Genomic DNA, 27,749 nt, shown 5'->3' with positions numbered 1-27,749 from the left:
GCTTCTTTCTCTCCTTAATCATTTGACAGTCGGCTATAAGCTAATCACATGATTGACGGAATCACCTATTGCTACTATAACAGCCATTATTAATCTCTAAACATCACTTCAAATCCAGATCATTTAAAATGCTTCAATTAATATCAATCTTAATTGAACGATTTACTCATTGCATCAAAGCAGTGAAGCCAGTCACGGCTATAAATAAACAAACATCATAATAAATTTTTTACACATTTTAAAGAGGATTATCAAAAACACTAATTAATGGTGAAGAGTATGATTAAACTAGATATATAATAAAGTTTACTAGAAATAAAAATGAAATACGTTGACATGTGTGGTGAATTAAAATGATGAAGCAAAGCATTGATTTTTTGGTAGCTACTACTTCCCTGATTATTTATTTGCCTCAACTTGACTCAAATTAGTCAATTAATTTCTGATAAAATATAATTGTGCCTTCTGATTACACTTTCTGTGGTTCCAAGAGCCATTCATGTCTTCCTCTACCAAATATAAAAGTAAAGAAAATAATAAATACATCAACAAATAAAACACTGAAAAATACCATGTATGAGAGATTTGAAGAGTCAATTGATCAACGAAGAGGGAAGGAAAGACAAACAATGAAGGGATTTTGAAAGAAAAAGGCCAAAACAGTAGAATATAATTGTTGATTACCAAGAAAAAAAAAGAGATTGTAGCAAATAAAAGAGTTTTAGCAGGATCAAGTTTGCTCGAGCAAGGTTAGCAACAACGAGAATATTATTAGTCTGCCCATGCAGGATAAAGTTTTTAGCAAATAATTGTTCGTGAGTTTGGTCTGAAAATGAGCAAGAAGTAACAATTTTTACATGGTTATTAGTCTGCTCATTTTCTTAAAATAACTATCCTATTCATTATCAATTCTATTAAGTGAAACAGATCGAGGGTACTTATTAAATACTATCCAAAATTTCATCACTATAAATCCTTAAAGGAAACAGTGAAAGAAAACCTACAAGTTTGATGATTCACACCTTAAAGAGTCACGTTATATATCACTTTCATACCAATTCAAGGAAAGATAGCAAAATTTCATGTGGACGCTAAGAGTTTTACCTTCTCAAAAGTAGCCGTCTGAAATGATGAGATGTTCACTTAGATGTGCATCATAATGCGTAAATCTTCAATGCGCATTCGCTGTTGATCATTTGTTGATTTCTTCCCAAAAGCACCACTCGCTAAGCTCTTCTTCTTTTCCTGCAACATCAGAATCCTCTCCTCGATGCTGTCCTTCACTATCATCCTCACGACCTTCACTTCTTCACGTTGCCCAATTCTATGCACTCTGTCCATCGCTTGCTCCTCGACTGCAGGATTCCACCATGGCTCGAAAAGGTAGACTCGGGATGCCGCTGCGAGGTTTATTCCAGCACCTGCAGCCTTTAGACTGGCGAGTAGAATCATTGGTGTTCCAGGACCAGATGCTGTGAATTTCTTTATCACCTCAGTCCTCTTTTTTGTGCTCATCGAACCATCCAATTGCAAAACCACAAAACCGGCTTCCTTAAGTGGCTCTTGAAGCAAAATAAGCATCTTCCTGAACTGTGAGAAGATGACAGATTTTGTCGAGGGATTCTGCTCCTTGTCTGCTAATAGAAGTTTCAACAAGGTAGTGACTTTTGAAGATAATGGCCTATTTCTTGAGTGAGCTTTTGACATGTCGTCATTGAAGGATTTTGTTTGCGGCGCCACAAAAAGGTCAGTTTTCGATAAGGAATGACGACAGATGGGACAACAGGCATTGACCTGTTTTAGGGTTTTCAGTATGCAGGCTTGACAAAATATGTGAGCACAACAAGTAATGACAATCCTCTGAGGTGGAGAAAGGCAAACTGGACAATCGAAATCATCTCCTTCATCAACCAAGGATGCTAATTTCTTAAGCAACTCTGGGTTCTGAGAAACATCTGCAAGAGAATTAACATCTCTTGAGTTAGATATGATAAAAAAAAAAATGGAGAAATGGTCACATGGAAAAACTGAAAGAGAAGATATTGAAGCCAGTAGAATAAGGAAACTAGTTTATTATCAATGTCTAAGTTCACAAATACAAATAGCTTTTTTGCTTGTTGATGTTTCAATCTATGATGTTCATTAATGAACCTGCGATGATTTGTCAAAACTTGACTAAAATGAGACCAATATATAAAGGGAACAAATAGATGAATGGAAACTTTACAAGTAAAAAAAAAAAAGAAATACAGCAAGGTAAGACAACTTTGTTTGCTTCCAACCAGTGAAATTCACAAACAATGGTAAACAAATATTAAATTACAATCTCCCTCAAATTTTAAAGCGTTCTCCTGTTCTCAAGTTTGTGGCTTCAATCCGTTAAAAAAAAAACAATAAATAAAAAAAACAATAAATAGGTCGTAAATCTAATTGCATAACTAAGAATGAAACTTTCTTACTAATTTATGGAAACTGTTAATACAATGAATCACTATAAAATCTTTGAGTGCCAAAGTTAACTGATGTGCTATGTTTGTTTGTTATCGTAGTTAAACAAACATGGTCATTGCTCGTCAAAGAGTCATGATATAATACAGTTAACAAATTTTAATGTCTGCTAATTTATTTTAAGAACACAATTTTTGACACAAATTAGGAAAACCATATATAATTTTAGACAAAGGCCTATCAAGAAACTAGGTCTTGTCCATAAAAACACTTTGCAGCCTCAATACACTTCAAATAGGACCTAAACAAAAGTGATTTTCAGTCATGTTTTCTATTAATGCAATTTTCAAATATGAAAGCAATATCAAACTTGCGATTAAAGATCACACGTTACCTTCAAGGGCACTGGGTGGAAGGAAAGATTGGATGTCTGAAGGACACAACTCCATGTCGTTGCAAATCTGCCTTAGTCTTAGTAATATATGAAGCACAGTCGAATAATTACGCAGTAAAGTGTCTGTATCAAGGTACTCTCTGAGAGTGTTTTGAGCTTCAGATTCAATATGGTCATAAAATTCTAGTTCCTCGGCAGATAGGTTTACATAACAGGTTACAATAGTTTTGCGTGGAAGCCCAACCACACCACCACTTCCATCTTCTGCATATTTTGTCCTCCGCAAGGATATTGTTCCTATCAAGGCCTGGCAGACTCAGAGAGAAAAAGCTTGATAACTGAAACAGCAACTTAGTTAATCCAGTCTAATTTTCTGAGATACAATTATCATATGGTTTTAAAAATGGACAAAAAAGCTAGGTAAACTGTCCTAAATTAATTTAAGGTTACTTTGAAAGCAGCTATGAGATACAAAAACCATGTATGCTAGTCATACAATTTTCGTCAATTTCCTATTATAGAATGCATCTATTTTGAGCAGGAATTTTCCCCCACATCCTACAAAATAAATCAATCTCAAGTCATGCTTCTTTTTTCATCAGTATATATGATTGTGGCATCATGATGAACTGAGGTTCCAATGCTTTAGCTAGTCACGTTTTGGAAGTCGGTTAGAACGAACTAAGGTTCTTCTCTGTGCTATTTAATCGTGAATAGAGAAAAACACACATACAGAATTTGCTGAAATCAGAAATCAGTTACCTGTAGGCGAGCTATCCCGCTCTTTTTCCTTTGATAAAGTGGGCGTTCAATCAAGTTCTGCCAGTAGCTCTTGATTGCAAATGGTTGAAATTTCAAGAAAGCCATAAGCGAAAACAAATCAAAAGAACTATTCTGAATAGGTGTCCCTGTCACTGCCCACCTTCTCTCAGATTTCAGAGCAATGACTGCCTTTGTTTGCTTAGCCGCAGAATTTTTAATCAAGTGAGCTTCATCAAGAATAACTCTGTACCACTCAATTTCCTTCATAGGAGAGTTAGAATCATTGAACTCAGCAGACAAAGTGGCATAGGTTGTCATAACAATGTCATGTTGCAAAAGCACCGCGGGATCCTGTGTGCGATCTCCATGATACAAATACACTTTCAAGCTCCCAGGCATGGTGTGTTCTTCCAATTGAGTTATCCATGATGTGAAAACAGAAGGAGGACAAACAACCAATGTCGTTTTAGGTCGCAAGGCATCTTCAGTCTGTGTGACACTTCCACCATCAAGTTTGCGTCTTTTCCGTGGAGCAGTAGTTTTCTTCCCAGACTTTCTACTACTCGAAGATCTTAGCCTTTCATGTTCTTCCTGAAGACTTGATGAGGAGGAACTGGGAAAGCCACCACACTTGTCGATGGCAATCAAAGAAAGTAGAGTAAGAGTCTTTCCTAAACCCATATCGTCGGCGAAGATCCCACCTTTCAGCGTCTCTGGCCTCTCTGAGGTCTCGTGATTCGTCAACACATTCACAAAAGTTCCATTCCGTGCTTCCCAAAATGGAGGCAGGTCAGACGAATTCTCCCTCCCAACCAACCACCCTAACCCTTCTTTCTGGTGCTCGAACAGCTCTGACAAAATAATGTCTTTAGGAGGCTCCAAAGGAGCAAATTTCCCCTCATCGACCTTTCTAACTAGGGCAAAGATCTCGTCGACGCTCTTGCTGCCCTTCCCTGACTTGGACTTCTTAGAACTCTCTTCCTGTATGATGACGGCCTCCGAAAGACCGAACTGATGGTCGCCGTACTCGATGAGCTCAAGCCCTCCCTCGGAGACGGCGGCGCGGACAATCGGAATCGCGTCGGGGCGGGCAAAGAGGTGGATTTGGCAGGGGAGGCGGTAGGGATTCCGATTCTTGGAAGGGGGTTTTGGCACAATGGCCTCTACGGTGACGAGGTGCGAGTCGATGAGCGGCGCGAGGGCGGCGGCGGAGCCACGCCGGATGTGGCCAACCTGGACAGTGCGAGTGTTGAGGACCTTGATAGCATTAGGATCGTAAGGGTTGAGGGGCTCGCGGACGAGGCCGACCATCTCCCGGCCTCTGATGACGCCGGAGTAGTGGCGGAGGCCGACGATGTCAGCGAGGACGAAGCCGACGAGAACCGCATCGGAGAGAAGCTCTTGCGACTCTAAATCGGAGGTGCCGCTCGGGGGCTCGAGCTCGTCCATGGAGGCCATCGGCCGGGAGAGTCAGCGGGGGTTTCGAGAGAGTTTTAAAAGCCGCACAAAGCCGTGCAAAGCACGTGCGAGCGCCACAGCGGTGCGCTCGATCAAAATATCTACTTCACCCCTGAGAAAATACGTATAACAATTTTATCCTCAAAATTTATTTACATTTTTATTTTATTTTATTTTTCAGCCTGCATGAGAATCAGAAACATGTAATAACAAAAAAAAAATGGCATGATTAAGCAGAGACTACACATTAACAATAATATAATAAATCACAATAATACTGAATAAATTTGTAATGATGCATATTAGAAACACACTTGCAACACTGGTTCTTCCTCAATGGATATGAGAACTGAGAAAAGTAACAAAATTTACAAAACTAAGTTGGTTAATGGTCAAGTTATTCCATAGCATGCCATTAATATAGTCTTTGTATCGGTTAACAATAGATACACAAGTTGATAGTCTTTTTTTCTCTCTCCGAAACATCTTCGTTGTGTCGTCGTTGTTGCTATTATGTCATAGGCATGTAGAAGGACCCATTGCAAGACCGCCAAAGATAGCAGTGCTATGGGGTTTCAAATTTCAGACTTCAGAGCAAGATGAAGCTGATACTGCACAGTGCCATCAAGGATAGTCACAGGGTTCCAGACATCTATGTGAGTTGCAGTCTAGTTGCTCCAAGGGATAGGAAAAAAAATCATTGCCACAAGGAAAAGAAGCTAAAAGGGAAAATGAAATAGCGACGACATAGAGTAGAGAGTCGATGAAATCGAAAGCAATTGTTAGCGACACTAACTTAGATGCAAATCACATATATATCTAGTCATGCAGATGCTGATGCATTTCTCTATAGCTAAAATTATCCTGAACATGAAAAAGGATGATTGAATCACTACTTTTCCAATCTGGATAATTTGAGGTACAGGGAATATTAAATGCATAAATTGAAGACTAGATAAACCAAAAAGAGCAAACCGTTCCTCCAGGAAATATCAACAGAGGTAATCGCAATGCATAAATTCTGTTTTTTGCTTTTTAAGATAAGCAGAGCACTTGGGTACATGGTTCTCAATCATCAATTGGCAGTCATCTATTGAATCATTGTCTAAGAAATAAGGAGGAGTGGTATATTAAATGCAGATCAAACTATTTCATGGTTAAAGGGATGTGCATTTGAAAAATGGATTAAACAAGATCCTAAACATCAGCTCACTAGTTCTCTGATGTGCAAACATATTATTAATGAAGCACCATCTGTTACCATTGTACTTGGAAGTTCCCTAACAGTATTAACCTATAACCAGACTTAAACAAGACTAAGAAGCAAGACACTGAAAGAAGGGAAAAAAAAAAATATCAACGTATCTACTATTTTAAACAAAAACAAAAGCACTGTATTATCAGCTTTAAGCAAGAACATATGTTTCATGCATAGTGTTCACCATTGCTTCCACCTCCTCTGAATCATTGTCTAAGAAATAAACAGGAGTGATATATTAAATCAAGATCAAACTATTTCATGGTTAGAGGAAAGGAATGTGCATTTGAAAAATAGTTCAAACAAAGATTCTTAACCTCAGCTCACTAGTTCTCTGATGTGCAAACATATTATTAATGAAGCACCACTCGTTACCATTGTACTTGAAGTTCCATAAGACTATTAGCCTATTATTGGACTTAAACAAGACTAAGAAAGCAAGACCCTACAACAGTGAGAAAAAAAACTCTATCAACTTATCTACTATTAAAGGGCAATCCGGTGCACGAAGCTCCTACTAATGCAGGGTCTCGGTGAAAGATCTATTGTACGCAGTCTTATCTTGTTTTTTTTTTTTTTTTGCAAGAGGTTGTTTCCGAGAACAACAGCACTGTATCACCTATAAGCAAGAACATATGTTTCATGGATAGTGCTCACCGTTGCTTCCTGTCCAATTCCTTCCACCTCCTCTGAATCATTGTCTAAGAAATAAGCAGGAGTGATATATTAAATCCAGATCAAGCCATTTCATGGTTAGAGGAAGGGGTGTGCATTTGAAAAATAGTTCAAACAAGATTCTAAACCTCAGCTCACTAGTTCACTGATGTACAAACATATTGCTAATGAAGCACCACCAATGGCCATTGTACTAGGAAATTCCAAAAAAATATTAGCCTATAATTGGACTTAAACAAGACTAAGAAAGCAAGAAACTCCAACAGTGAAAAAAACTCTATCAACTTATTTACTATTTTAAACAAAAACACCAGCACTGTATCACCTTTAAGCAAGAACATATATTTCATGGATAGTGCTCACAGTTGCTTCCTGTCTAATTCCTTCCACCTCCTCTGAATCATTGTCAAAGAAATAAATAGGAGTGATATATTAACCAGATCAAACCATTTCATAGTTAGAGGAAGGATGTGCATTTGAAAAATAGTTTAAACAAGATTCTAAACCTCAGATCACTAAGTCTCTGATGTGCAAACATATTACTAATGAAGCACCATTAGTTACCATTGTACTTGGAAGTTCCATAAAAGTATCAGCCTATAATTGGACTTAAACAAGACTAAGAAAGCAAGACACTACAACAATGAAAGAAAAAAAAGACACTCTTACCAACATATCTACTATTTTAAACAAAAACAATGGCACTATATCACCTATAAGCAAGAACATATGTTTCATGGATAGTGCTCTTGATATTGTTGCTTCCCGGTTCATTTCCTTCCACCTCCACTAAATCATTGACTAAGAAATAAGTAGCAGTGATATATTAAATCCAGATCAAACCATTTCATGGTTAGAGGAAGGGAATGTGCATTTGAAAAATAATTTAAACAAAGATTCTTAACCTCAGCTCGCTAGTTCTTTGATGTGCAAACATATTATTAATGAAGCACCATTAGTTACCATTGTACTTGGAAGTTCCATAAGAGTATTAGCCTATTATTGGACTCAAACAAGACTAAGAAAGCAAGACATTACAACAGTGAAAGAAAAAAAAAAAAACTCTGCCAATGTATCTACTGTTTCAAACAAAAACAGCAGCACTGTATCACCTATAATCAAGAACATATGTTTCATGGATAGTGCTCCTGATACCGTTGCTTTCCTGTCCAATTCCTTCCACCTCCTCTGCAATTTCCCCAAGGCTCATTGTTCGATTGGTAATGGCTGGTTTGGTATTTGGGTCTGATGTGTCTTGGCCCCCAGCGACCCCCTCCATCCCTTTTTCTTCCATTTCGTCTACCATGATCAGAAATCCTGTTCTTGTTTTCCCAGGTTCCCCATTGAGCATTTCTCCTGTTGTCTTCAGCAACAAAATCGGACCTTCCGCCACCACTACTCCAGGGATCACCTTGATTCCACGCATCGGCAGATCCATCACGGTTCAAACGATTTGGCTCGGGCACTTCGTTCCACCCGGTCGAGTGATCCCATGCGTCGACAACTCTACCGCAGTTCAAGGGATTAGGCTCGGGCACCTCGTCCCACCCGGTCGGCCGGATGTCTTCAAGAAGAACCCTATCGCCCGTAGTCAATGGAGCGGCGGCGTCATCCGGTTCGCTGTACTGCGGTGGCGGCTTCTCCAGGTCGGCGATCAGCTCCGGATCGACGATGGCGTCGTGGTCGACCTCGTCGATGTACATGTCCGGGTCAGGGAGGGGGATGCCGCAGGGGCGCCCGTGGTAGCGGGCGCAGTACCTGGCCTTGGAGTCACGGAGGGCCTCCGCCGCGGCGGAGTCGTCCCACCGCATCACGCGCTCCTGCGTGTCGCCGGTTATCCACCGCTGGATCGCGCACAGCCGCTCCCACGGGATGCCGCACGCCTCGCTACAGAACCGCCTCTCCCAGAGCGGGACCGGGTGCCCGTCGGCCGACCGCCGGTGGGGGCGAGGCGGCCGCCACGCGTCGGCGGGCCATCCTTCGCCGCTGCTCCGATCGCCCATCGACCGATCGACGGAATTACGAAGCCCTAACTTGACGAAAGCGTTTCCGACGAGGCTTCTCGGCGGAGTATTTATAGGGCGAAGGACGGCGAAAGTAGGCAGGCAGCTTCACGGAGGATTACGAATCAAGGAAGGAACGAGGGTTTGAATGCGGCGACTTCGTTATATTAACTAAACCTTTTTTCGGAAAAAAATTAATTATAATAGAAATAAATTAATCAGAATACAAATTGTTAGTTAATTTTTTCTAATTATAATTAAAAAACGAGAGAGAAAACAAGTTATGAAAACTAAAATAAAATAAAGATTATTCACTTGCTACGTCAAATACTCAAAGAATGCCTAAACTTGATCCATAAAGATCAACTCGGCTCAATCAACTAAAGAACCGATGAACCCATGAGGTAGCAATGTACCATCTAAGTACCAACTCGATTATATCCGTGAAAGCTGATGAACCCGTAATGTCTCATTGCTTAGGAGGATCAAACAATACCATGACTAGAGATGGTAACCAAAAACAGCTTCTATTATGATTAAATTACAACCATCATCGAAATAGTTCAAGCAGACGCAGCAGATACAAACTTTGTATCGAAACCGAAACAGAGTTACAGATAAAAACTGCGGGGAGTCCTAAAAATCAAGACAAGTTTGATTTTAGCTACACCAGAATTAAGCTTCCCGCTCCGAAATTCCACTCTCTCTGAACTTGAACCACCACCGGTCTACCAATCGAGAAATGCACAAGCAGTGTTTGCGTGTATGCACCATGAGCTTCATAGGATTTGGACGAGGTCTCTCTTTTCCTTGGCCAGCTCCAGCTTGGTATTGTTGATTGCTAGTCGGAGTCCTCATACACCTCTCCGTCATCCGACAACTCGTCGAGGGACCTCATGTCCAGCTGATAGCGCAGGATGCCACCTATGCCACCGAAGCCCCTGCAGAACTGCGAGCCCTCTTGCGATTTGTTGGTGACGAACTCCAATGTGCAACCGAAACGCTTGTATTCGTTGGCGAACCACTCTAGAAGCGACATTTTCTCCTGGACCTCTAGTTCCGCGTTGCTAGCCAGGTCGCGGAAGTTGCTTTGGTCGGCTTCTTGATCCTTGTTCAAGTGCTTTATTATAATTTCGCCGGTAGCACTGTTCTTTAGCGAGTATCGATTGATATCCAAATTTTCCCACACGATCAAGGTCTCCACAGCTCCCATTTCAAGAGCCTTTAAAGTGTCGTCCACACCGAAAACATATTTCCCAGTGTCCTGACTTATTTCTTCGAAATACTTCCCTATCAACTTCTTTTCCTGTATGAATTTAACATTCGACAGAATCTCTGCTGACAACTCAATGGCCTGGTTGAAACCGTTTTCTCCTCCATAAGAAACATCGACTACATTGAGGATTTTAACTTGAAGACGTTGATCGAACATGTCTGATTGGCTTAACTCGGTTTTGAAGTCAGCTGAACCGGCCAAGATCAGTCCAGCCACATTTGGCTGACTCGTAGCTGGGTTTATGAAGAACTGGGTGGCGAGTTCTGCTGTTTTTCGCACATAGTTGTGACGCTTTTCCATACGGAGCCTAGCAAACCGAAGTGCTGATTGCCCTCCGCGGCCATGCTTTTTCGGAAGGTCAACAGTGAATTTGTGAAGCACCTCTCGTGTATTTCCACTCAAGGTACCGAACAGAGTTCCATTACCATCCATAACTATGAAACCAAATTTGTCATCTGATTCCAGGAGTTCATTCAAAGCTTCGGTATGGAACTTGTTATCACAAAGGTAGAGCGAGACGTTAATGGGTTTAAAAGGCTCAAAATCAATCGTCACCTTCTTTTCCTTTCCGTCATCGGTGACAATGGTACCGGTATACAAAACCAGACCCTTGGGAGGAACCTTGCTGTACAATTTCAGCCTCTGCTGAGCCGATGTAATGGCCGCCAGCACGGACTGTCGATTGACTCTACTTTTAATATTTGAAGCAGTACCATATTCATCAGCCAGCATCTTGGTGACTCGAGCAATTTGATCACGTGGAGGCATTATGAGAGAGATCATGCTTGTGCCGTTACCTCTGGCAGATTCCAATGCCTTGATTAGTTTCTTGATCTTCCAGATCTGAATGTTCTTATCGGTTTCCTGATCATCTGCCATGTCTACTAAATTTCAAGAATCTACACACTGATCACCTGTGTAAGAACCAAAATGCAATGAGAAACTAGTAAAAATTACTTATGGAACTAATTCAGAGCACGATAAATAAGCTGCTTTGGTTCGAAATCTGAGTTTAGAAAACATGACAGCAAGTCGTATGGTACTAAATATGAAGTCAAATATGATAAACACTTTCGAGTTTGCTAGGAAGGAGACTCAGATCTAAAGAATCATATTTCTTGAGGAATTTCATTCAAATCAGCTAGTGAGCAAGAAAGGCAAAAGTGGAATTACTGCTTGGATAAAAAACATAGTACCAAAACTTTTTCACAAGGCAGCATCTCTATAATTCATCTCATTTTCTAGTTTTCCAACATTATCTTTCAACCAAACACACACAGCACAACTTATGCTAGCAATGACTAACATAAAGACGCCTGCCAACCGACAACTTTAAAGCAAAGACCTTCCTAATGTTTCGACAACTTCATCATTGATAAATCAAGTAATGTGTAAAATCTTGTTATATCCGGCTATGTTATGCTTCATGTTGACTCACAATAAAAAATTAAATCAAATTATTCCAAACACAATTGGAGTTTCAGTATCCGTATTGATGATAATACCATTCATAGAATAAAAAATGGATAGTGAAACTGTAGAAACTCTTGGAATCTTGCACAATTGTTGTCTCTCTTACGCTAAAAGCAAGTTTTATAACAAACTTTTTGAATTAGAATTTTGCACAATTATGAACATGCCGAAAGAAAAATTACTGTGATAAGAATGAGAATGCAAAGATGCACATGAGGAATTGTAGAAATAAAATTGAAGAAACACTACTATATGTAGCTATGGTAGATAACAAAGGGTGCAACCATGTTCTCCAACGATCAGTTGATTATATAGTTAGACAAGTTGAATCAACTAGAATTGAAGATTTGGTGTGATAAGAAGACATCCAAGAAAACATCAGTCGGTATGAACACCACTTGATGATGTTCAGCAACGATCAGTTGATTATATAGTTAGACGATAAGAGGACATCCAACAAAACATCAGTCGGTACAAACACCGCTTGATGATGGTCTCCAGAAAGATACTACATAAAGTTGCAATATAGCAAGCACATCATGCCAGTAAATGTGAAAAAGCTAAGTCATTTCCTTCCATTACAATGAACAGAAACTGTATACTTTTTTGCAAAGAAACATCATTTTACTTGTTATCGAAGTGAATCGAAGAATATTATAACAACAATTAGCCATATTCGAACTGTTAAAGGGGGCAGCTACATGGATCTTATCCAGCAATTGAAGAACATATAGTAAAAGGAGCTAAAAGGCAAAACTTTGGCGGATGAGATCTCTATCGAATTTGTTAAGGAGCATAATCCAGCTTCAAAGATTGAACCATGTATTCGACAAAGAACTTCAAAGCGTAACAGATCTGACACACAGCACTCCGGGAGATAAGAACAATCCATTTTACGATCAAAAAACATGAGTTTCACAGCGTCGCATGAGGAGAAGGAATCATCGAAGTTTATGTCAAATAAAGAGAAATCTTAGACGGAGGAATGAGTGGCGGAGCAGGAATCACCTTTGAGCGGCGCTGCGGCGGCACAAGGAACGCTGCTATCAAAAAGGGTTTCCTTTTGGGTCGAAGGCGAGAAAAAGGTCCGACTTTTACACTTATACCCTTATCGTTCATTGAATTGGACTTTTCATCCCGACGAAAAAGATCGGAACATTTTGGAAAAGGTAATTCCATTCCTGGATTCTCTCCTCCGCCTGAATCAGCTCAAGCATGTCGCCGGCGACGTCAACTCCTGCAATTGCATCACCGTCGCGGAATCCGACTTCTTCGTAGGCTGGAAGAGTTTTTGACAAAGGATCGATTCCCGGCGAAGGGCCCTGAAAAGGTGGCGGCCTCAAGTGTTTCTTCCTTGTCTTCTTTGCTGCATCCTCAATTCTACGACAAAATCTCATCTTTTCTGTTAAGTACGAGAGAAAAAAACTACTGCCACGGCAATTTCTTCATGCTCACGCCCATTCCCCCACCTCACCTCTCTCTTTGCTTTTTCTTTCTTCTTCTTCCCCATTCTTCTCTTTTCTTCTCCTCTCCAACGGCAGGAAAAAAAAATTGCAGCAACCCCCTCTTCTTCACAAGCACGAGCCCTTCTTCTCCTCCTTTCTCTTCACCAACACCCAAGAGAAACGCAGCAGCTGTTGTTGCTGCCACTACTGCTGTCCTCTTCCGGCAACAAGGGTAGCAACCTTTTTCCCCTTCTTTTGTTGTTTTCCAGCAAATCACAGCCGCCGGAGCCTCTGCCGGGGTTTCCTTCCTTTTCTTTCATGGTTTCAGCATTTTTCTTATCATTCCTTTCGTTTGCTCTTGGGTTCCAACAAAACATCAACAGCAGTTCTCTTCCCCATTTACAGCACAAGATTGAGCCAACATCAACCCCTTTTCGTGCTTTGTCCCATTTTTGATTTTTCCAGCAAAAGGGGTAAGCTTTAAAGGAAGTCGTAAGGTGTATTTTGGGTTGTTTTTTAAGTGATGTGTAGTTAGGAAACTATCTGGATTGGAAAGGTCATAGGAATGCTTAGATTGTATGTCATAAATTTTATTATCATTTGAGTATTTGAGTTATTATTATATTATCTGTTGACATAAAAAAAAAAAATCTGTATAGAAAATGGTTAACTTCGATTCTTTAACTTTGTAAATATTACTTTGTGCATGAATAAATAAAATAATTGATAATCTATATACTCTTATATAACTCTTTTAAAAAGATATTTAAATGATATTTAAAATAGTATAATGAGGGTTTAAAATAATAAAATTATTGAAGAGTAAATAATTAATGTTATTTTCATATCCATATGTGGGTTTCGTATGGGGATGAAGATGAAAAATAGTGCTTTAAAAATGAAATGAATGTTCTAACCTAGCTCTTTAATGTTGTTTGATCTTCTATTCTCTTTGATATTTCATAATGTTGATATTTGTAGTCTTTATATTTGTAAACCCTATGATGTTAAATTAACTGACTTCATGTGAAAAGGTTAACTTAATTAATCATAATATGAAAAGAGAACAATTATGATAAATGGATGATCCCGTCCGGAAGCTGAGTCGGATGGAGGCAGGTCGCGCTGTCGTTGGTGTTGACGGAAAGTCATTACGAAGCCGGGTCGATCTGGCACCTGCCGGAAGGGCTTACACGCGTAGATGACGAGGGGCGATGATGCAAATGATGACGTGAAGGCCCTACACACACTCAGACAAGCCGCCTCACGTTAGAGATCAAGAACCAAGAAAAAAGTCTCCGAGTCAGGCCTTCCGACGCTCAAGTTAGGTACTTTTTCCCCAGAAGCATAGTGAAAAGGACGAAAAGTAAAAGACGAGAATGAAATGACGAGTGAGCGTACTTGCGTAAGGGACAAAACTTCCCTTTTTATACTGCAAGGGGTACTTCTGGAGTCTGACGGATATCAGGAAATGTCGGATGTCAGACTTTGTCTGGCAGTGAATGACACGTGGTGCCCTCCTATAGGTCTAGGAAGGAATCAGCGGGTGGTGAGCACCAGACCATTAGCATATTCTCTGACAGACAATGATTATTCCCTGACAGATTGTTACGATTCCCTAGCTTGTTTGTCGTGTAGTGTATGTTAGAGTGTATACTAAAAGCCTAGCTTTTGGTATAAATATTTATCTAGAAATAAGAATCACATTGGTCAAATATCTACATTTATGATAAATGTAGTTGCTCAATTAATTTATATTGTAAATAACATGGTGTGTGGTGTCACACACAGAAGATCATGTTATTGGTTCCTTATAAATTATAAACAGTAGCTCACGACCAAGATGGAAATGAACAAACCATTGGAAAGTCGTAGTGTAATTAGGTATTAGTTTATCTTAACTATATAATTACACTAGTACACTTAGAGTGTATTGAGTAGGACCATTTGAGGTCGTTCCTTTTATACTGACTTTATGAAGGAACAAAGACCTCAGTTATTATGGAAGTGTGTGCTCTTAATCCTAATATAATAACAAGCACATATATTTGATATTTATTTCTTTAATTTATCAATGGGTGAGATTTAGTTCGATGAATCAATAAGCCCGATAAGTTGGGAAATGATATCACTTATAGTGTGTGTTGTTGATTATAGAAGGAAACTGTGTCCTAGTAATCTAGGTTGAGAATGTCCCCAAGAGGAGCTCATAAGGATTGTCATGTTAAACCCTGCAGGTGGACTTAGTCCGACATGATGATGAAGTTGAGTGGTACTACTATTTGAGCTAGATATTAATTAAGTGAGTTGTCAGTAACTTACTTAATTAGTGGACATTTGTTATCTTAAACACAGGGAGACTAACACACTCATAATAAGAAGGAGCCCAAAATGTAATTTGGGATTGGTGCGGTAGTTCAATAATAGTTCTTTAGTAGAATGAATTATTATTGATGAAATTAAGTTGTGTGTTCGGGGCGAACACGGTATGCTTAATTTCATCGGGAGACAAAAATCAATTCCTCCTCTCGGTCCCTATCGTAGCCTCTAGTATATAGAGATTTATATCCACCACATACCCACCTTTTTACCCATCCAATGGGGCCGGCCAAGCTAGCTTGGAACGCAAGCTAGGGCCGGCCAAGATCAAGTGGATGAGTCATGTAGGTGGTCGTCCACTAGAATATTAAAAAGGATTTTTATTAAAATTATTTCTTATGTGGATATCATGATTTTAAAAGAGAGTTTAAAAATTAAAAATTTCCTTTTATAGCTTTCTACAAAAGATTAAGAGAAGAGATTAATCTCTTTCCTTATTTGTAGTTTAAAAGGATGGTTTTAATTTTTGGTAAAAACTTTCCTTATTTGTAAATCATCTACATGTTTAAAAGAGAGTTTAAAATTTGAAATCTTTCCTTATTTGTTGATTAAACGAGGATTTTAAATTTTAAGAAAACTTTCCTTTTTAACCATGTTCATGATTTAAAAGAAAGTTTAAAAATTAATAATTCTCTTTTATTAGTTTCTACAAAAGATTAAGAAAAGACTTGATATCTTTCCTTATTTGTAGATTAAAAGATATTTTAATTTTTAGAGATAACTTTCTTTTTATCCACATGTTTAAAAGAAATATTTTAATTTATTAAATTTCCTTTTTATAAACCAATCATGAAGGGATTAAATTATTGGAGAAATTTTTATAAATTTCCGGAAACAAATTAGAAAGTTTTAATTCTTGTTTTAATTAAAATTTTCCTTGATTTGGGGCTTGAGGTGGCCGGCCATTGTATTTGAAAAAGGAAATTATTTTTAATTAAATAATTTTTCTTTTCAATGGAAAAAGAATTAAGGAAATTTTTATTAAATTTTCCTTATTTGCCAAGACCAAGGATTATAAAAGAGGGGGTAGAGGAGGCTTCAAAGTGAACGACTCTATTCTATTTTTCTTCCTCTTTTCCTTGGTGGTGTGGTCGGCCCTTCCTTCTTCTCTTCTTCTTCTCTTTGTGGCCGAACCTCTTCATGCTTATGGAGTTTTAATTGGTGGCCGGATCTAGCTTGAGGAAGAAGGAGAGAAAGCCTACATCCCTTGGAGCTTGGTTGGTGGAAAAGATCTTCATCTTTTGGAAGCTTTGTGCTTGGCCGAAATTTGAAGAAAGGAGAAGGTGTTTTGGTGGTTTCTCATCTCGGAAGATCGTTGCCCACACAACGTCCGAGGTTAGAAGAGGAATACGGTAGAAGATCAAGAGGTTTTTCTAAAAAGGTATAACTAGTATTTTTTCTTTCCGCATCATACTAGTTATTTTTGGAAATAATACTAAATACAAGAGGTATACGATTCTAGAGTTTCGAATTTGTTTTCGATATAGTGTTCTTTTGTTTTTATTTTCCTTGTGATTTGATTGTTCTTTTCGGTTAACCTAAAGTTATTTTAGGAAATTAAATATTAGCTTTCCATAAAAAGTTTTGTCTAGTCGGTGGTGGTTGCTCCCATATCCAAGAAGGTCATGTGCCTCACCACGTCAGTACTGGGAACCAATTATGAAAATTAATATTTAATGGAATTAATAACTTAAGGTGACTTAGGTTGAACGTGTTAAGTTCCGCAGGAGATCCAAGTCAAAACCTAAAAGAACAAATAGATTAAGTTTTGGATCAAACGTGTTAAGTTCCGCAAGCGATCCAAAATTTAATTTAAAAGAACACATGGTAGCTAGGAAAAGGTTCAGACCTTTGTACAAATTTTTGTACAGTGGAACCTCTAGGTTTTCCGAGTAGCAACCAACAGTGTATGTTTGCCCCGATCTGTTCACCCTGGACTGGGTCCCTATGCTTGTCGGCCTTGCTCTGTGGGGTGTAGACCTATATTTCCTAACTTGCATTTGCCGCTTCACAAATCCAGATCTGTACATCCAGCCCTATTCTGAGTATCCTGTCTTGTGAACTCCTGACCTGCCTTACCTTGTATCGTGACCTGTATGCCTTGGTTTGGCTCCGCTTATCCTGCGTCCCGACCTGTACGCCACCCTCTGATTTCGTCTATCCCGACTCGTACACTTTAGCCCGATTCCGTCTGTCCCGACCTGTACGCCTTAGGTCGATTCAGTCTGTTCAGACCTGTATGCTATAGCCCGATTCCGTCTATCCTGACCTGTATGTATTAGCCCGATCTTGTTTGTCCCAACCTGTACACCTTAGTCCATGTGTCCTATGCCAGCAGTCCTGATCTGTATCATTGGCTGACACATCCCGACCTGCACACTTTGGTCCTTGTGTTATGTGCCAGAAGTCCTGACCTGCATCATTAGCTTGCTCATCCCAACCTGCACGTTTCGGTGCCTGTGTTCTGTGCTGCAAGGCTATAAGTCTTGACCTATATCCTTGGTTTGCACATCCCGACATGTACGCTTTGGTCCAGGTATCCTGTGTCGCATGACATGTATCCTTGCTTCCGAGTTCCTACTCGACGCGTAGGTCTAACCTCGGACTGCCACTTGTGCCTGACCAGGACCATCTTGTAACCTGACCCTTTGATCTCCACGTAGGCCGGATTCTTGATCTCCATGTAGGCTAGACTCTTGACCACCACGTAGGCCTGACTTCTGACCGCCACATGAGCTTGACTTCTGACCGTCATGCGGGCTTGACTTCTGACCACCCCAAGGGCTTGACTTCCGACCACGTCTGCTGTCCGACCCCACTATCATGCACCGTATCAATGGATAAAATGGAATTCTTAAGTGAAATAATAAAGATAGTAAATAAAGAATACTAAAAAGTGAAAACTATGAATCTAATTTTATACCAGAGTTTTATACTAGAGTACTAGATCAACCACATGTGTATTATTGTGGTGGTCGACGATCCAAAGCACTTGACAGTACACCCGAGGTGTGGTGGCGTGATGTAGTCCTTAGTTAGTATTTATTATATCTTCCACCAGTAAAAGCTGCTAGCTTATACATCAGATGACGTATGCGACAATATTATAATCTGAGGAGGCTTTTAGTCTATAAGTATGACGTTATTACACTTTAATAAAGGTATAGATCTGCTATCTTAACGACCCCCTTAGAGTCGATCGCACGGATATGGAGGGAGGTTCATGCAGGTACACAAGCGTTGAGTGTATGGTGTGATCGACCATTAATAATGGGTATTTTGTGTATTATTATGGCTCTTATACTTAGCATTTTATATCTTCTCCCATACTTAATATTGTGTTTGTATCATGATTTGCGAGTAGGATTTATTTTGGACTTAAATGTAAATTTTCTACAATTATAGAACTTAATCGCATGTTTTTATTTTGGTTTTGTAGGAAATTCAAAGAGCCATGGATTAAGGTCGAGCCGGAACGAATTGGGCTTGATTTGGAGGTCAAATGGAGGAAATCAAGTTGAATCAATATGGACTGTTGATCCTGATCTAGAGAGATCCTGCTCCTTCAATCAGATCAAGTGATCCAGCCCTCCATCCAGATTTAAAAAGATCCTGACCGTTTATCTCAAGATCTAGTGGCAGATCTTCATTCATCTGCTTCATCAAAATGAACGACCCAGATAAAGATCTTCATCACTTTAATCAAATGGTCAAGATCAACTCTTCATTTAATTGGACGGCTCAGATCGCATGAGAGAAGTTTCCTCCCTTTACACCTCACGCGGCGCTACAGTAGCCCGACATCTCTTCCTCTCTGTTCCCGTTTTCATCTCCTCCAGCAGCATGCTAGGGCACGCGACACCAGAGCCGGCCACCTCGCCTTCTTCTTCCTCACCACCGGCCGGCGGCGTCTCTTCTCTGCCCTTGTAGTCGGTCGGCCATCCACAACCACCCTTCCTCTTCTGGATTCCAACGGCAAGCGACAATAGCATTCTTAGAAGAGCAGCAACCTTTGGCAGCGACGATCTTCACCTCGCCGGAGAGGGTTTCTTCGGTGAGACCTCCACCTTCCGACAGTTTCTTCCGGCTGGGGTTCAGGCGACAGATTCCAGAGGCAGGGGGATGGCAGATCACTTATTGGCAGCACCTCCATCTTCATTTCCAGCCAAGATCCAACAGAGGGGTTCTTCGTTGGAAGATTGGCTTCACCGTTGTCGAAGTTTGTAGCAATCCAGCTGTGTGCTGCTGTCCACTGATTTTCGGGATTCAGAGTTGGGTCTCCGTGTGACAGCGGAGATAGTCATTGGTATTCGAATAAGAAGTGTGGATTGTGTTTGGTTTAGTTAGTTTAATTCTGCTTATTGCTCATGTTTACTTGTTTGTGTTGAAGTTATTTCATTGAATGCTTGTATTGAATATGATTTTCCATGTTTGAATTGTACTTACTATGCTTAATTAGCTTCACGCCCATAATGTGTTCAATGAAATGCTTCAATCAGTAGTTAGGTTCAATTTGATGCATTTTATTTTGTTTAATTCCTGTTTTTTGTCTTGTTCTTTCAATTTCGTTAAGTTCTAGTTTTAATTGAATGCAATTTGGATAGATTAGTTTAGGCTTTCATCACATGCTTTAGGCTTCATTACATTCTTAGTTTCGTTAATGTTTACTTCATGTTATGCCCATTGATAGATAATCTTGTATCGTAGTGTGACAATGCGATGTAGGAAATCTTCAATGGTTAGTTAGGGTAGACATAGTTTTCTTTACTTGCATTGTCTTTCATTTATTAGAATAGGTTTTATTTAAATGCTTTGCTATTTCATTTCTTAGTTTAATCGTGTTGATGATTAACCCATAGCGTAGAGTGACAATGCGTTGTTGATTAATTGTGGACACTTAGTTAGATTTCATTCCGCATTAGAGTAATTTTTTACTTATTCTGCTTTTCATTTCTTAGATTTAGAATTAAAATCCAAAACCTCATTTCTATATTGAAAACCCCAAAAAATAGAAATACACATACGATCCTAAGTTTACCATCCTATCGTTACTTTCGTTGGCGGACGACCCGTGTCATTCCTATGCTACATTAGCGTAAGAGGGGTTTGGTACTTCATTGTTTGATGCCCAATTCGCGACAAAATTGGAATGACGTATGCGACAATATTATATTCTGAGGAGGCTTTTAGTCTATAAGTATGACGTTATTACATTTTAATAAAGGTAGATCTACTATCTTAACGACCCCCTAGAGTCGGTTCCACGGATATGGAGAGAGATTCATGCAAGTACACAAGTGTTGTGCGTATGGTGGGATCGACCATATATGTCATCACCCTGGGGGATTGACCCCTGGTCATTATGCCAGAGTTGTCATGCATCCACTGTCTGTGCTACACCCTGGGGGTCATTATTGCACTCTAGTGATATTGACTTTAGTTACTACTCCATGATTTCTTAAATAAGATTAAATTCATGTACATCTTTCTTGATTACCCACTAATCCTATTCTAAGATCCTTGAGGTTGACTCGTTGGTATGCTAGCAAGAAAGTTGACTACTGTTGAAAAGATTGCTGCTAGAGACAAGTCGAAAATTGATTTAGGAAGAAGAACCGTAGGATATTCCCCCCTCCTTTAATTTAGCGCTATCCTTTTATACTTTTTGGTGGACCTTTCGTCTTCCCCTATTTAATGATGTTACATTTATTATAGAGGATCTTTATTTTTTCTTCTCCCATGTATTTAATGAAGCTATAATACTTACATAATTAATGAAACCACATTAAATTAGGGAGACTATCATTTTGCTCTAGAAACTGTTTCCCTTTCTCATGTACTTGTGGACTAATAATAGATATTTAATGTAGATGACATCAATTCACTGAGACATAAATAAATAAATAGTGTCATAATGACATTTTCCCTGATCAGTGACTCAGTTGAATGAAATGTTAAAATAGGATAGGAGATTAGTTATACTTGCGCCCCAAGAATATACCTTGTCCTGTCATCTTTATGCCTGATTGACTTGATTAACGCCCGATCAGGAGGGCATATAGTCGATCGGTTAGAACATGGGTTATATCTACTATGCGTTGACCTTGACTCTGACTACCACATCATCCCTTATGTTGACTTCTTAATGTCACATGGCACCCTCTTTGGACCGTCACATCACAAGCCTCCCCTTCTAGTTCAGTCGAAAGAGGTGTCAGTCTAATTGACTGGAGACATTAACTTAGTCAAAAAAACCTAATTAACCCCACCACACTGAGAGAAAGAGAAAATCTTCTGTATTTATTGAAGCACATATCGAGAGATTGTGCATTTATGAGGCATGGCGCTTATTAATGAAATATGACATACTTGTAATTGATTTGTGACGTCAAAACCTCATTGGGTCAATAGCTTTACAAGTGTTGTGCACTTGATTAAGATTACATCAGGGGATACGATAGATTGAGGTTTGATTTGCAAATGAGCATAATGATTTGGCAAGGTTCCTTGATAGTTGTGCCCAATTAGAGGAGCCAAAATTAATCCCACCCACCTTTGTATCCTCAATCCTACAATTATCGTTGAAGAATTGAAGGGATATTAGGTTTTTAGGATATTCTCTCCTCCCTTGTTATTTTTCTATACACTAGTCTTCGGCGGTGACTTCAACGATTCTTTCCACTCCGTCTTCCTATTTTTGTCTTTAATTCTCCATGTAAGTCCTTCCCTTCCTCTCTTGATTTTCTAACTTTTGTTGCTTAGATTTCATTAAACATCTGTGACTTTTCGAATGACCTTCGCTCCATGGTATGAATCTACCCATTTGTCCCTAACTGGAGAGCTGAGAGGGGAACTTAGGCTAGGTTATGATATTTCCACTAATTATATAATCTGAATACCAAGTGGACTCCGCTTCTCGATTCCCTAATTTTTTAGGGACGCTTGTACATACTTTGGCATCTCGCTGTACCAATTGGCGCCAAATGCCATTAGGATCTTGTGTGGAGTTGCTGTGATTTTCTAACTATATGACATTTCTCTAATCCCTATTTTTTCATTACTTTTTTTATCCAAAAAGGGTATAATTAGGAGTCTTCCACTTTATCTCTCAAGCGGGGTGCAAGTTCCTGGACGACAACCCACCATTATATACAGGTTGGAAAAATAAATTCTTTTATCTAAAATCTCTAACTCTCTTTACTTTCTTGACCAGCTAGCGAGGAGAACTTCCTGATCGACCACCGCTTGAGAAATATAAAAAGAATCTAAAATATTTATGGGCTTTAGAGATACTGATTGGTATGTGTTTCAATTGCACCACCATTATCTAGATAGAAGGTCTTCTCTACTGGCTCGCTTAAGCTCTAATGTGGCTGACCTAGAGAAATTGCTCGGTAAGTCTTTCCTCCCTAGCCCACAGATGATGGCAATTTAATCCTGCTCCAAGATCCTCGAGGTTGACTCGTTGGTGTACTAGTAGAAAGGTTGACCACTATTGAAAAGATTGTTGCAAGAGACAAGTTGAAAGTTGATATAGGAAGAAGAACCATAGGGTGATCCCCCCTTCCTTTCCCTTAGCACTATCCTTTTATACCTTTTTGGTGGACTCTTCGTCTTTCTCTATTTAATGATGTTGCATCTATTATAGAGGATCCTTATTTTTTCTTCTTCTATTATTTAATGAAGTTACAATACTTACATAATTAATGAAATCACATCAAATGAGGGAGACTACCGTTTTACTCCTTCTGATTGTTCCCCTTTCTAATGTACTCATAGACTAATAAAAAATAAAAAAACATTTAACAATTACCCTTTTTTTATGGACTAATAATAGACATTTAATATAGGCGACATCAATTCAATGAGACATAAATAAATAAATAAATAAATAAATAAATAAATAGTGCCAGAACTATATTTTCCTGAGTCAAAGAGGGTTTTAGAATTATAGAGGTTATATTTATTATGCATTGACCTTGACTCTGACTACCACATCATCCATTATATTGACTTCTTGACGCCATGTGACGCCCCCTTTGGATCTCCCACATCACCCACTTAGTCATTTGTCTCACTATCTATATTCTTTAATCTATACTTTTGCAGGCATAGGGATATTTTTGATATTATAGTTTGTCTCAATTTTATATAGAGTTGTTCAAAGATCTCGACGTGCTGATTCCTAGTTTATTTTACTTTTATTTCGTTGTATTTATGTTTTGTTTCATATGTCATGTGACTTATATAGTTTTGTTATATATGAAAAATACGATATATATATATATATATATATATATATATATATATATATATATAATTGATAATTTTTTTTGATTATTCTATTTATATGGTTCTTAGGATTTTTTTATTATATTGTTATCGAATGGGGTACCTAGAACTATATTCCAGGGCGTGACATTTTCTGTTCATGTCAACGAAGAAAGTCTGGAGTTTGACATTCACAATCTACGTTAATTTCTTCTTGCATTACTTGTTCTAGTTTCAATCATAACTCTTTTGATCTCAATGCAACTCTCTAGAAGTAGAAATTCGACCTACAGAACCTTTAATTTTCTATTCAAATTTGTGCTACCGAGTTCAAAACAAATCCACTGCCTTAACAATCCCTTAGCATTTGTCTCACAGATATGAAAGGAGGTATATATATGTACATAGGTATTATGTGCATGGTGGGGTAAACTTTAAGTCGTCAGTTCTTGAGAATTGATTCCTGACCAATACGCAGAGATGTTATGTGCTTACTGTCTATGCTACACCCTGGGAACTTGTGCTACCAAGTTTAAGTTGGAAAAAGGTGATTGCGCTCACCCTTAGCACCCCCATCAACTGGTTCCAAAGTCAACACACAGGAGGTAAATTATAGATGACTACTAACCCTTGGAATAGTGACTAGCGTATAAGGGAGACATTTACCTTTACTATCCCAAAATTCGAATCTCAGACCTAAGTTGACAATACCTCCTCGTACACTAGTTACTAAACCGTCTCGAGGGACATTCAACATCTTAAACCTTATTGAAACTAATAGATGAAGAAAAGAAATATAATCGAGAATAATTCTTTGATTTATTAGTTTCAACATGGTATTAGAGTCATTGTCTTCTAAAGCATTCATCTCCTCTATCATTGCTTCTTTCCAACAAGGATTAGATATGGTCTCACGCACATTCTTAGGAATAGAGACAGAATCAAGTGAAGCAATAAAAGAACAAGAGGAAGATGGCAAGCCGTTATAAGAAATAAAAGAAGTGATAGGATAAGTACACTATCGTTTACCTTTGCGTAAGGCAATAGGAAGATCATCGCTAGAGACTAGATCTAACGACGAAGTCGTAGGTGCAGACATAAATCTAGAGGGTGATGCCTCAGTAGACTTGAATAATAGGAGGTTTGACAGGAGCCGATTCCGGGATAGGTGTGGACACTATGTGAAAATCAGTAATAGACTTCGGATATTATCCGAAGTAATAGGTAGTTAATTACCGAAGTAGACGCACGTGAAGTAAAAGGATAAATTTTTTACTTCACCACACGTTACCGAAGTCTATCACCGGTTCAAAATAGGTTCAAAATCGAACCGTTTTCGAAGTAAAAAACCTTTATTACTTCATCAAGACCAGTAAACATACCGAAGTAATTGAGGATATATTACTTCATATGTTACGCTGTTTGACGAAGTAAAATATATATACAACTTCACATTTTTTGAATTTTGGTGCAGTAAATATTTTATTTTACTTCCATATAATTTGACTTAGTCGAAGTATTTATTATTGTATTACTTTATCATAGTATAGAAGTAATAGAGCATATTTTACTACAACAAATAAATTCAAATGCAGCGAAATAATTTATACGAACTACTTCCCAAATTTGTTCAGTAGTGAAGTAAATAGTTTCTTTAACTACACCATTATTTAAATTTATTGTAGTCTTTTGTGTTGTATTACTCCATCATTTATTTATACCGTCGAAGTAATTGACAATATTTTACTACTATACAATTTTAATTGACCAAAAGAGTATATGATAATATGTTACTCCAACACAATATTTTTCACAATCAAAATTGAACAAATATATCATAAATATGTATCAAATACAATCCAAAAGTGTGTTCATAAAAGACATGTTTAACCATAATCCAAAAGTTTTTGTATCTATAAATCTCTAAATACAATCCAAAATTTATATCACAGCCTACACTTAAGCACCTATATAGAAGTAGACGAATTCGCTCCATTCACTTCTGACTTCATCATACTGAGATTGATTGTAATACTGTTTATTTTTTGATGTTGCAAACTGAAACATAAACAGAAGTTTGGGAGTCAATGTAAAATGTTTCAATATTTCATAAAGAAGATATTTTATAAAGAAGAAATTCACCTTCATCTCCAATTGGGGATATTCATCCAAGACTATCTCTTTCATGTACCGCATTACACAATATTCACATTCAACACCACCTTTTTATTTTAGATTACCCTAATCAAATTGAAAATGTCATCAATAAGTCATAATCCAAATAACAAGAATTATTAATTGATGTCTAAATACATAGTCACAATACATACTGTCAATTGTTTAAAACCATGTCCTTTTGAAATTCCCCTTGATGCATTGTATAACTTGACCTCACTACATTGTAAAAAATAGAAAGTTATTTTATCAACCTATAATGAATTTAATGTATATATTCACAATCAACATAATCTACTACCTACTTGGTCACAATAGTTTGCCAAGCATGATCTCGGTTCCTATCACTCAAAGAGTCCAATAAATATATCATATTCTTATCTTCATTAATTATAGTCAGGATCCAATGGTATCTGCACAAATAAAAAAATAACATTGACTAGTATGTAGTTGGAATTGATTAATAATTAAAATCTTACCCAGAGTCCAATATGTTGTGATAATTTACTGCCTTCTTCACTCACACCACATGTTGGTATGTGACCAGGATCCACAAATGAGACATACTCAGCTCTATTTTCTTTCTTCAAGTATTTGTAAAGGTAACTGCAAGATAATTTCAAGATAATGATAAAGTAATGGCAAATCTAAATATACCACATGTAAAATTGATTCAAAAGCATGTGAATAAATATTTCAAATAAAGCATAGCACTCTGAATAAATATTTCGATTAATTATGGAAATAATCTTGAAGCACTTCATGTTAATCATGCATTTCTTTATATCTGGAGCAAGAAAAGAATACTAAAAGGTTGCGACAATCATCAACAATGAAGTAGGATATTATTTAACTGCATGTTGTAGCACTCTGAAGATGTGCAACAATCATCAACCGAGTTCCTTTTACTCAAAAGGAAATGAGTAAACAACTCATCAGCAATTGCAAAACCCAGCTCCTTTATCTAACTTCATATTATAGCTACTGCATGGATTGGTAATTGTTGGAATGTATACTGAAAGCCTAAGCTTTTGTAAACATTTGTTTTGAATAAAGAATCACATTTGGTCAAATTATCTACATTTGTTTGTAGTTGTTCAATTAATTTATATTGTAGATAACATAGCATGTGGTGTCATATGCAGAAGATAATGTTATCAGTACCTTATAAATTATAAACAGTAGCTCACAACCAAAATGGAAAGGAACAAATCATTAGAAGGTCGTAGTGTAATTAGGTATCAGTTTATCTTGACTGTATAATTACACTAGTACACTTAGAGTGTATTGAGTAGGACCATTTGAGGTCGTTTCTTTTATACTGACTTTATAAAGGAACAAAAACCTCAGTTATTATGGAAGTGTGTGCTCTTAATCCTAATATAATAACAAGCATATATATTTGATATTTATTTTTTTAATTTATCAATGGGTGAGATTTAGTTCGATGAATCAATAAGCCCGATAAGTTGGGAAATGATATCACTTATAGTGTGTGTTGTTGATTATAGAAGGAAACTGTGTCCTAGAGATACTAGGTTGATAATGTCCCCAAGAGGAGCTCATAAGGATTTTCATGTTAAACCCTGCAGGTGGACTTAGTCCGACATGACGATAAGGTTGAGTGGTACTACTCTTGGACTTAGATATTAATTAAATGAGTTGTCAGTAGCTCACTTAATTAGTGGACATTCGATATCTTAAACACAGGGAGACTAACATGCTCATAATA

The 27,749-nt window shown here is 38.1% G+C and overlaps 3 protein-coding genes across 4 annotated transcripts; all 3 read right to left on the bottom strand.

Moving 5' to 3' along the window:
* Positions 1-250: 250 nt before the first annotated feature.
* LOC122046100 (putative SWI/SNF-related matrix-associated actin-dependent regulator of chromatin subfamily A member 3-like 1) lies at positions 251-5,098 on the bottom strand. Of its 2 annotated transcripts, XM_042606632.1 has the most exons (4): positions 3,605-5,098; positions 2,843-3,149; positions 1,105-1,955; positions 251-509 (listed from the first exon to the last, which is right to left on the bottom strand). In XM_042606632.1, the coding sequence occupies exons 1-3, from the start codon at positions 5,060-5,062 to the stop codon at positions 1,144-1,146; spliced, it is 2,577 nt and encodes an 858-aa protein (XP_042462566.1). In that variant the 5' UTR covers positions 5,063-5,098; the 3' UTR covers positions 251-509; positions 1,105-1,143. The 2 variants fall into 2 exon arrangements, with proteins under 2 accessions (XP_042462566.1, XP_042462565.1); XM_042606631.1 differs by lacking the exon at positions 251-509 and having other exon boundaries at positions 936-1,955; positions 3,605-5,096.
* Positions 5,099-7,973: 2,875 nt separating this feature from the next.
* On the bottom strand, positions 7,974-9,130 carry LOC122046127. Its single transcript, XM_042606670.1, has one exon. The coding sequence runs from the start codon at positions 8,996-8,998 to the stop codon at positions 8,129-8,131; it is 870 nt and encodes a 289-aa protein (XP_042462604.1). The 5' UTR covers positions 8,999-9,130; the 3' UTR covers positions 7,974-8,128.
* A 379-nt stretch (positions 9,131-9,509) lies between these two features.
* On the bottom strand, positions 9,510-12,883 carry LOC122046114 (eukaryotic peptide chain release factor subunit 1-3). The gene is made up of 2 exons (XM_042606649.1): positions 12,756-12,883; positions 9,510-11,188 (listed from the first exon to the last, which is right to left on the bottom strand). The coding sequence occupies exon 2, from the start codon at positions 11,151-11,153 to the stop codon at positions 9,840-9,842; it is 1,314 nt and encodes a 437-aa protein (XP_042462583.1). The 5' UTR covers positions 11,154-11,188; positions 12,756-12,883; the 3' UTR covers positions 9,510-9,839.
* Between the last annotated feature and the right edge of the window lie 14,866 nt (positions 12,884-27,749).

This window comes from Zingiber officinale, chromosome 2B (genome assembly GCF_018446385.1).
Source record: "Zingiber officinale cultivar Zhangliang chromosome 2B, Zo_v1.1, whole genome shotgun sequence".
Classification (NCBI taxonomy): Eukaryota; Viridiplantae; Streptophyta; class Magnoliopsida; order Zingiberales; family Zingiberaceae; genus Zingiber; species Zingiber officinale.
This window is presented reverse-complemented; position numbering and strand designations above follow the sequence as displayed.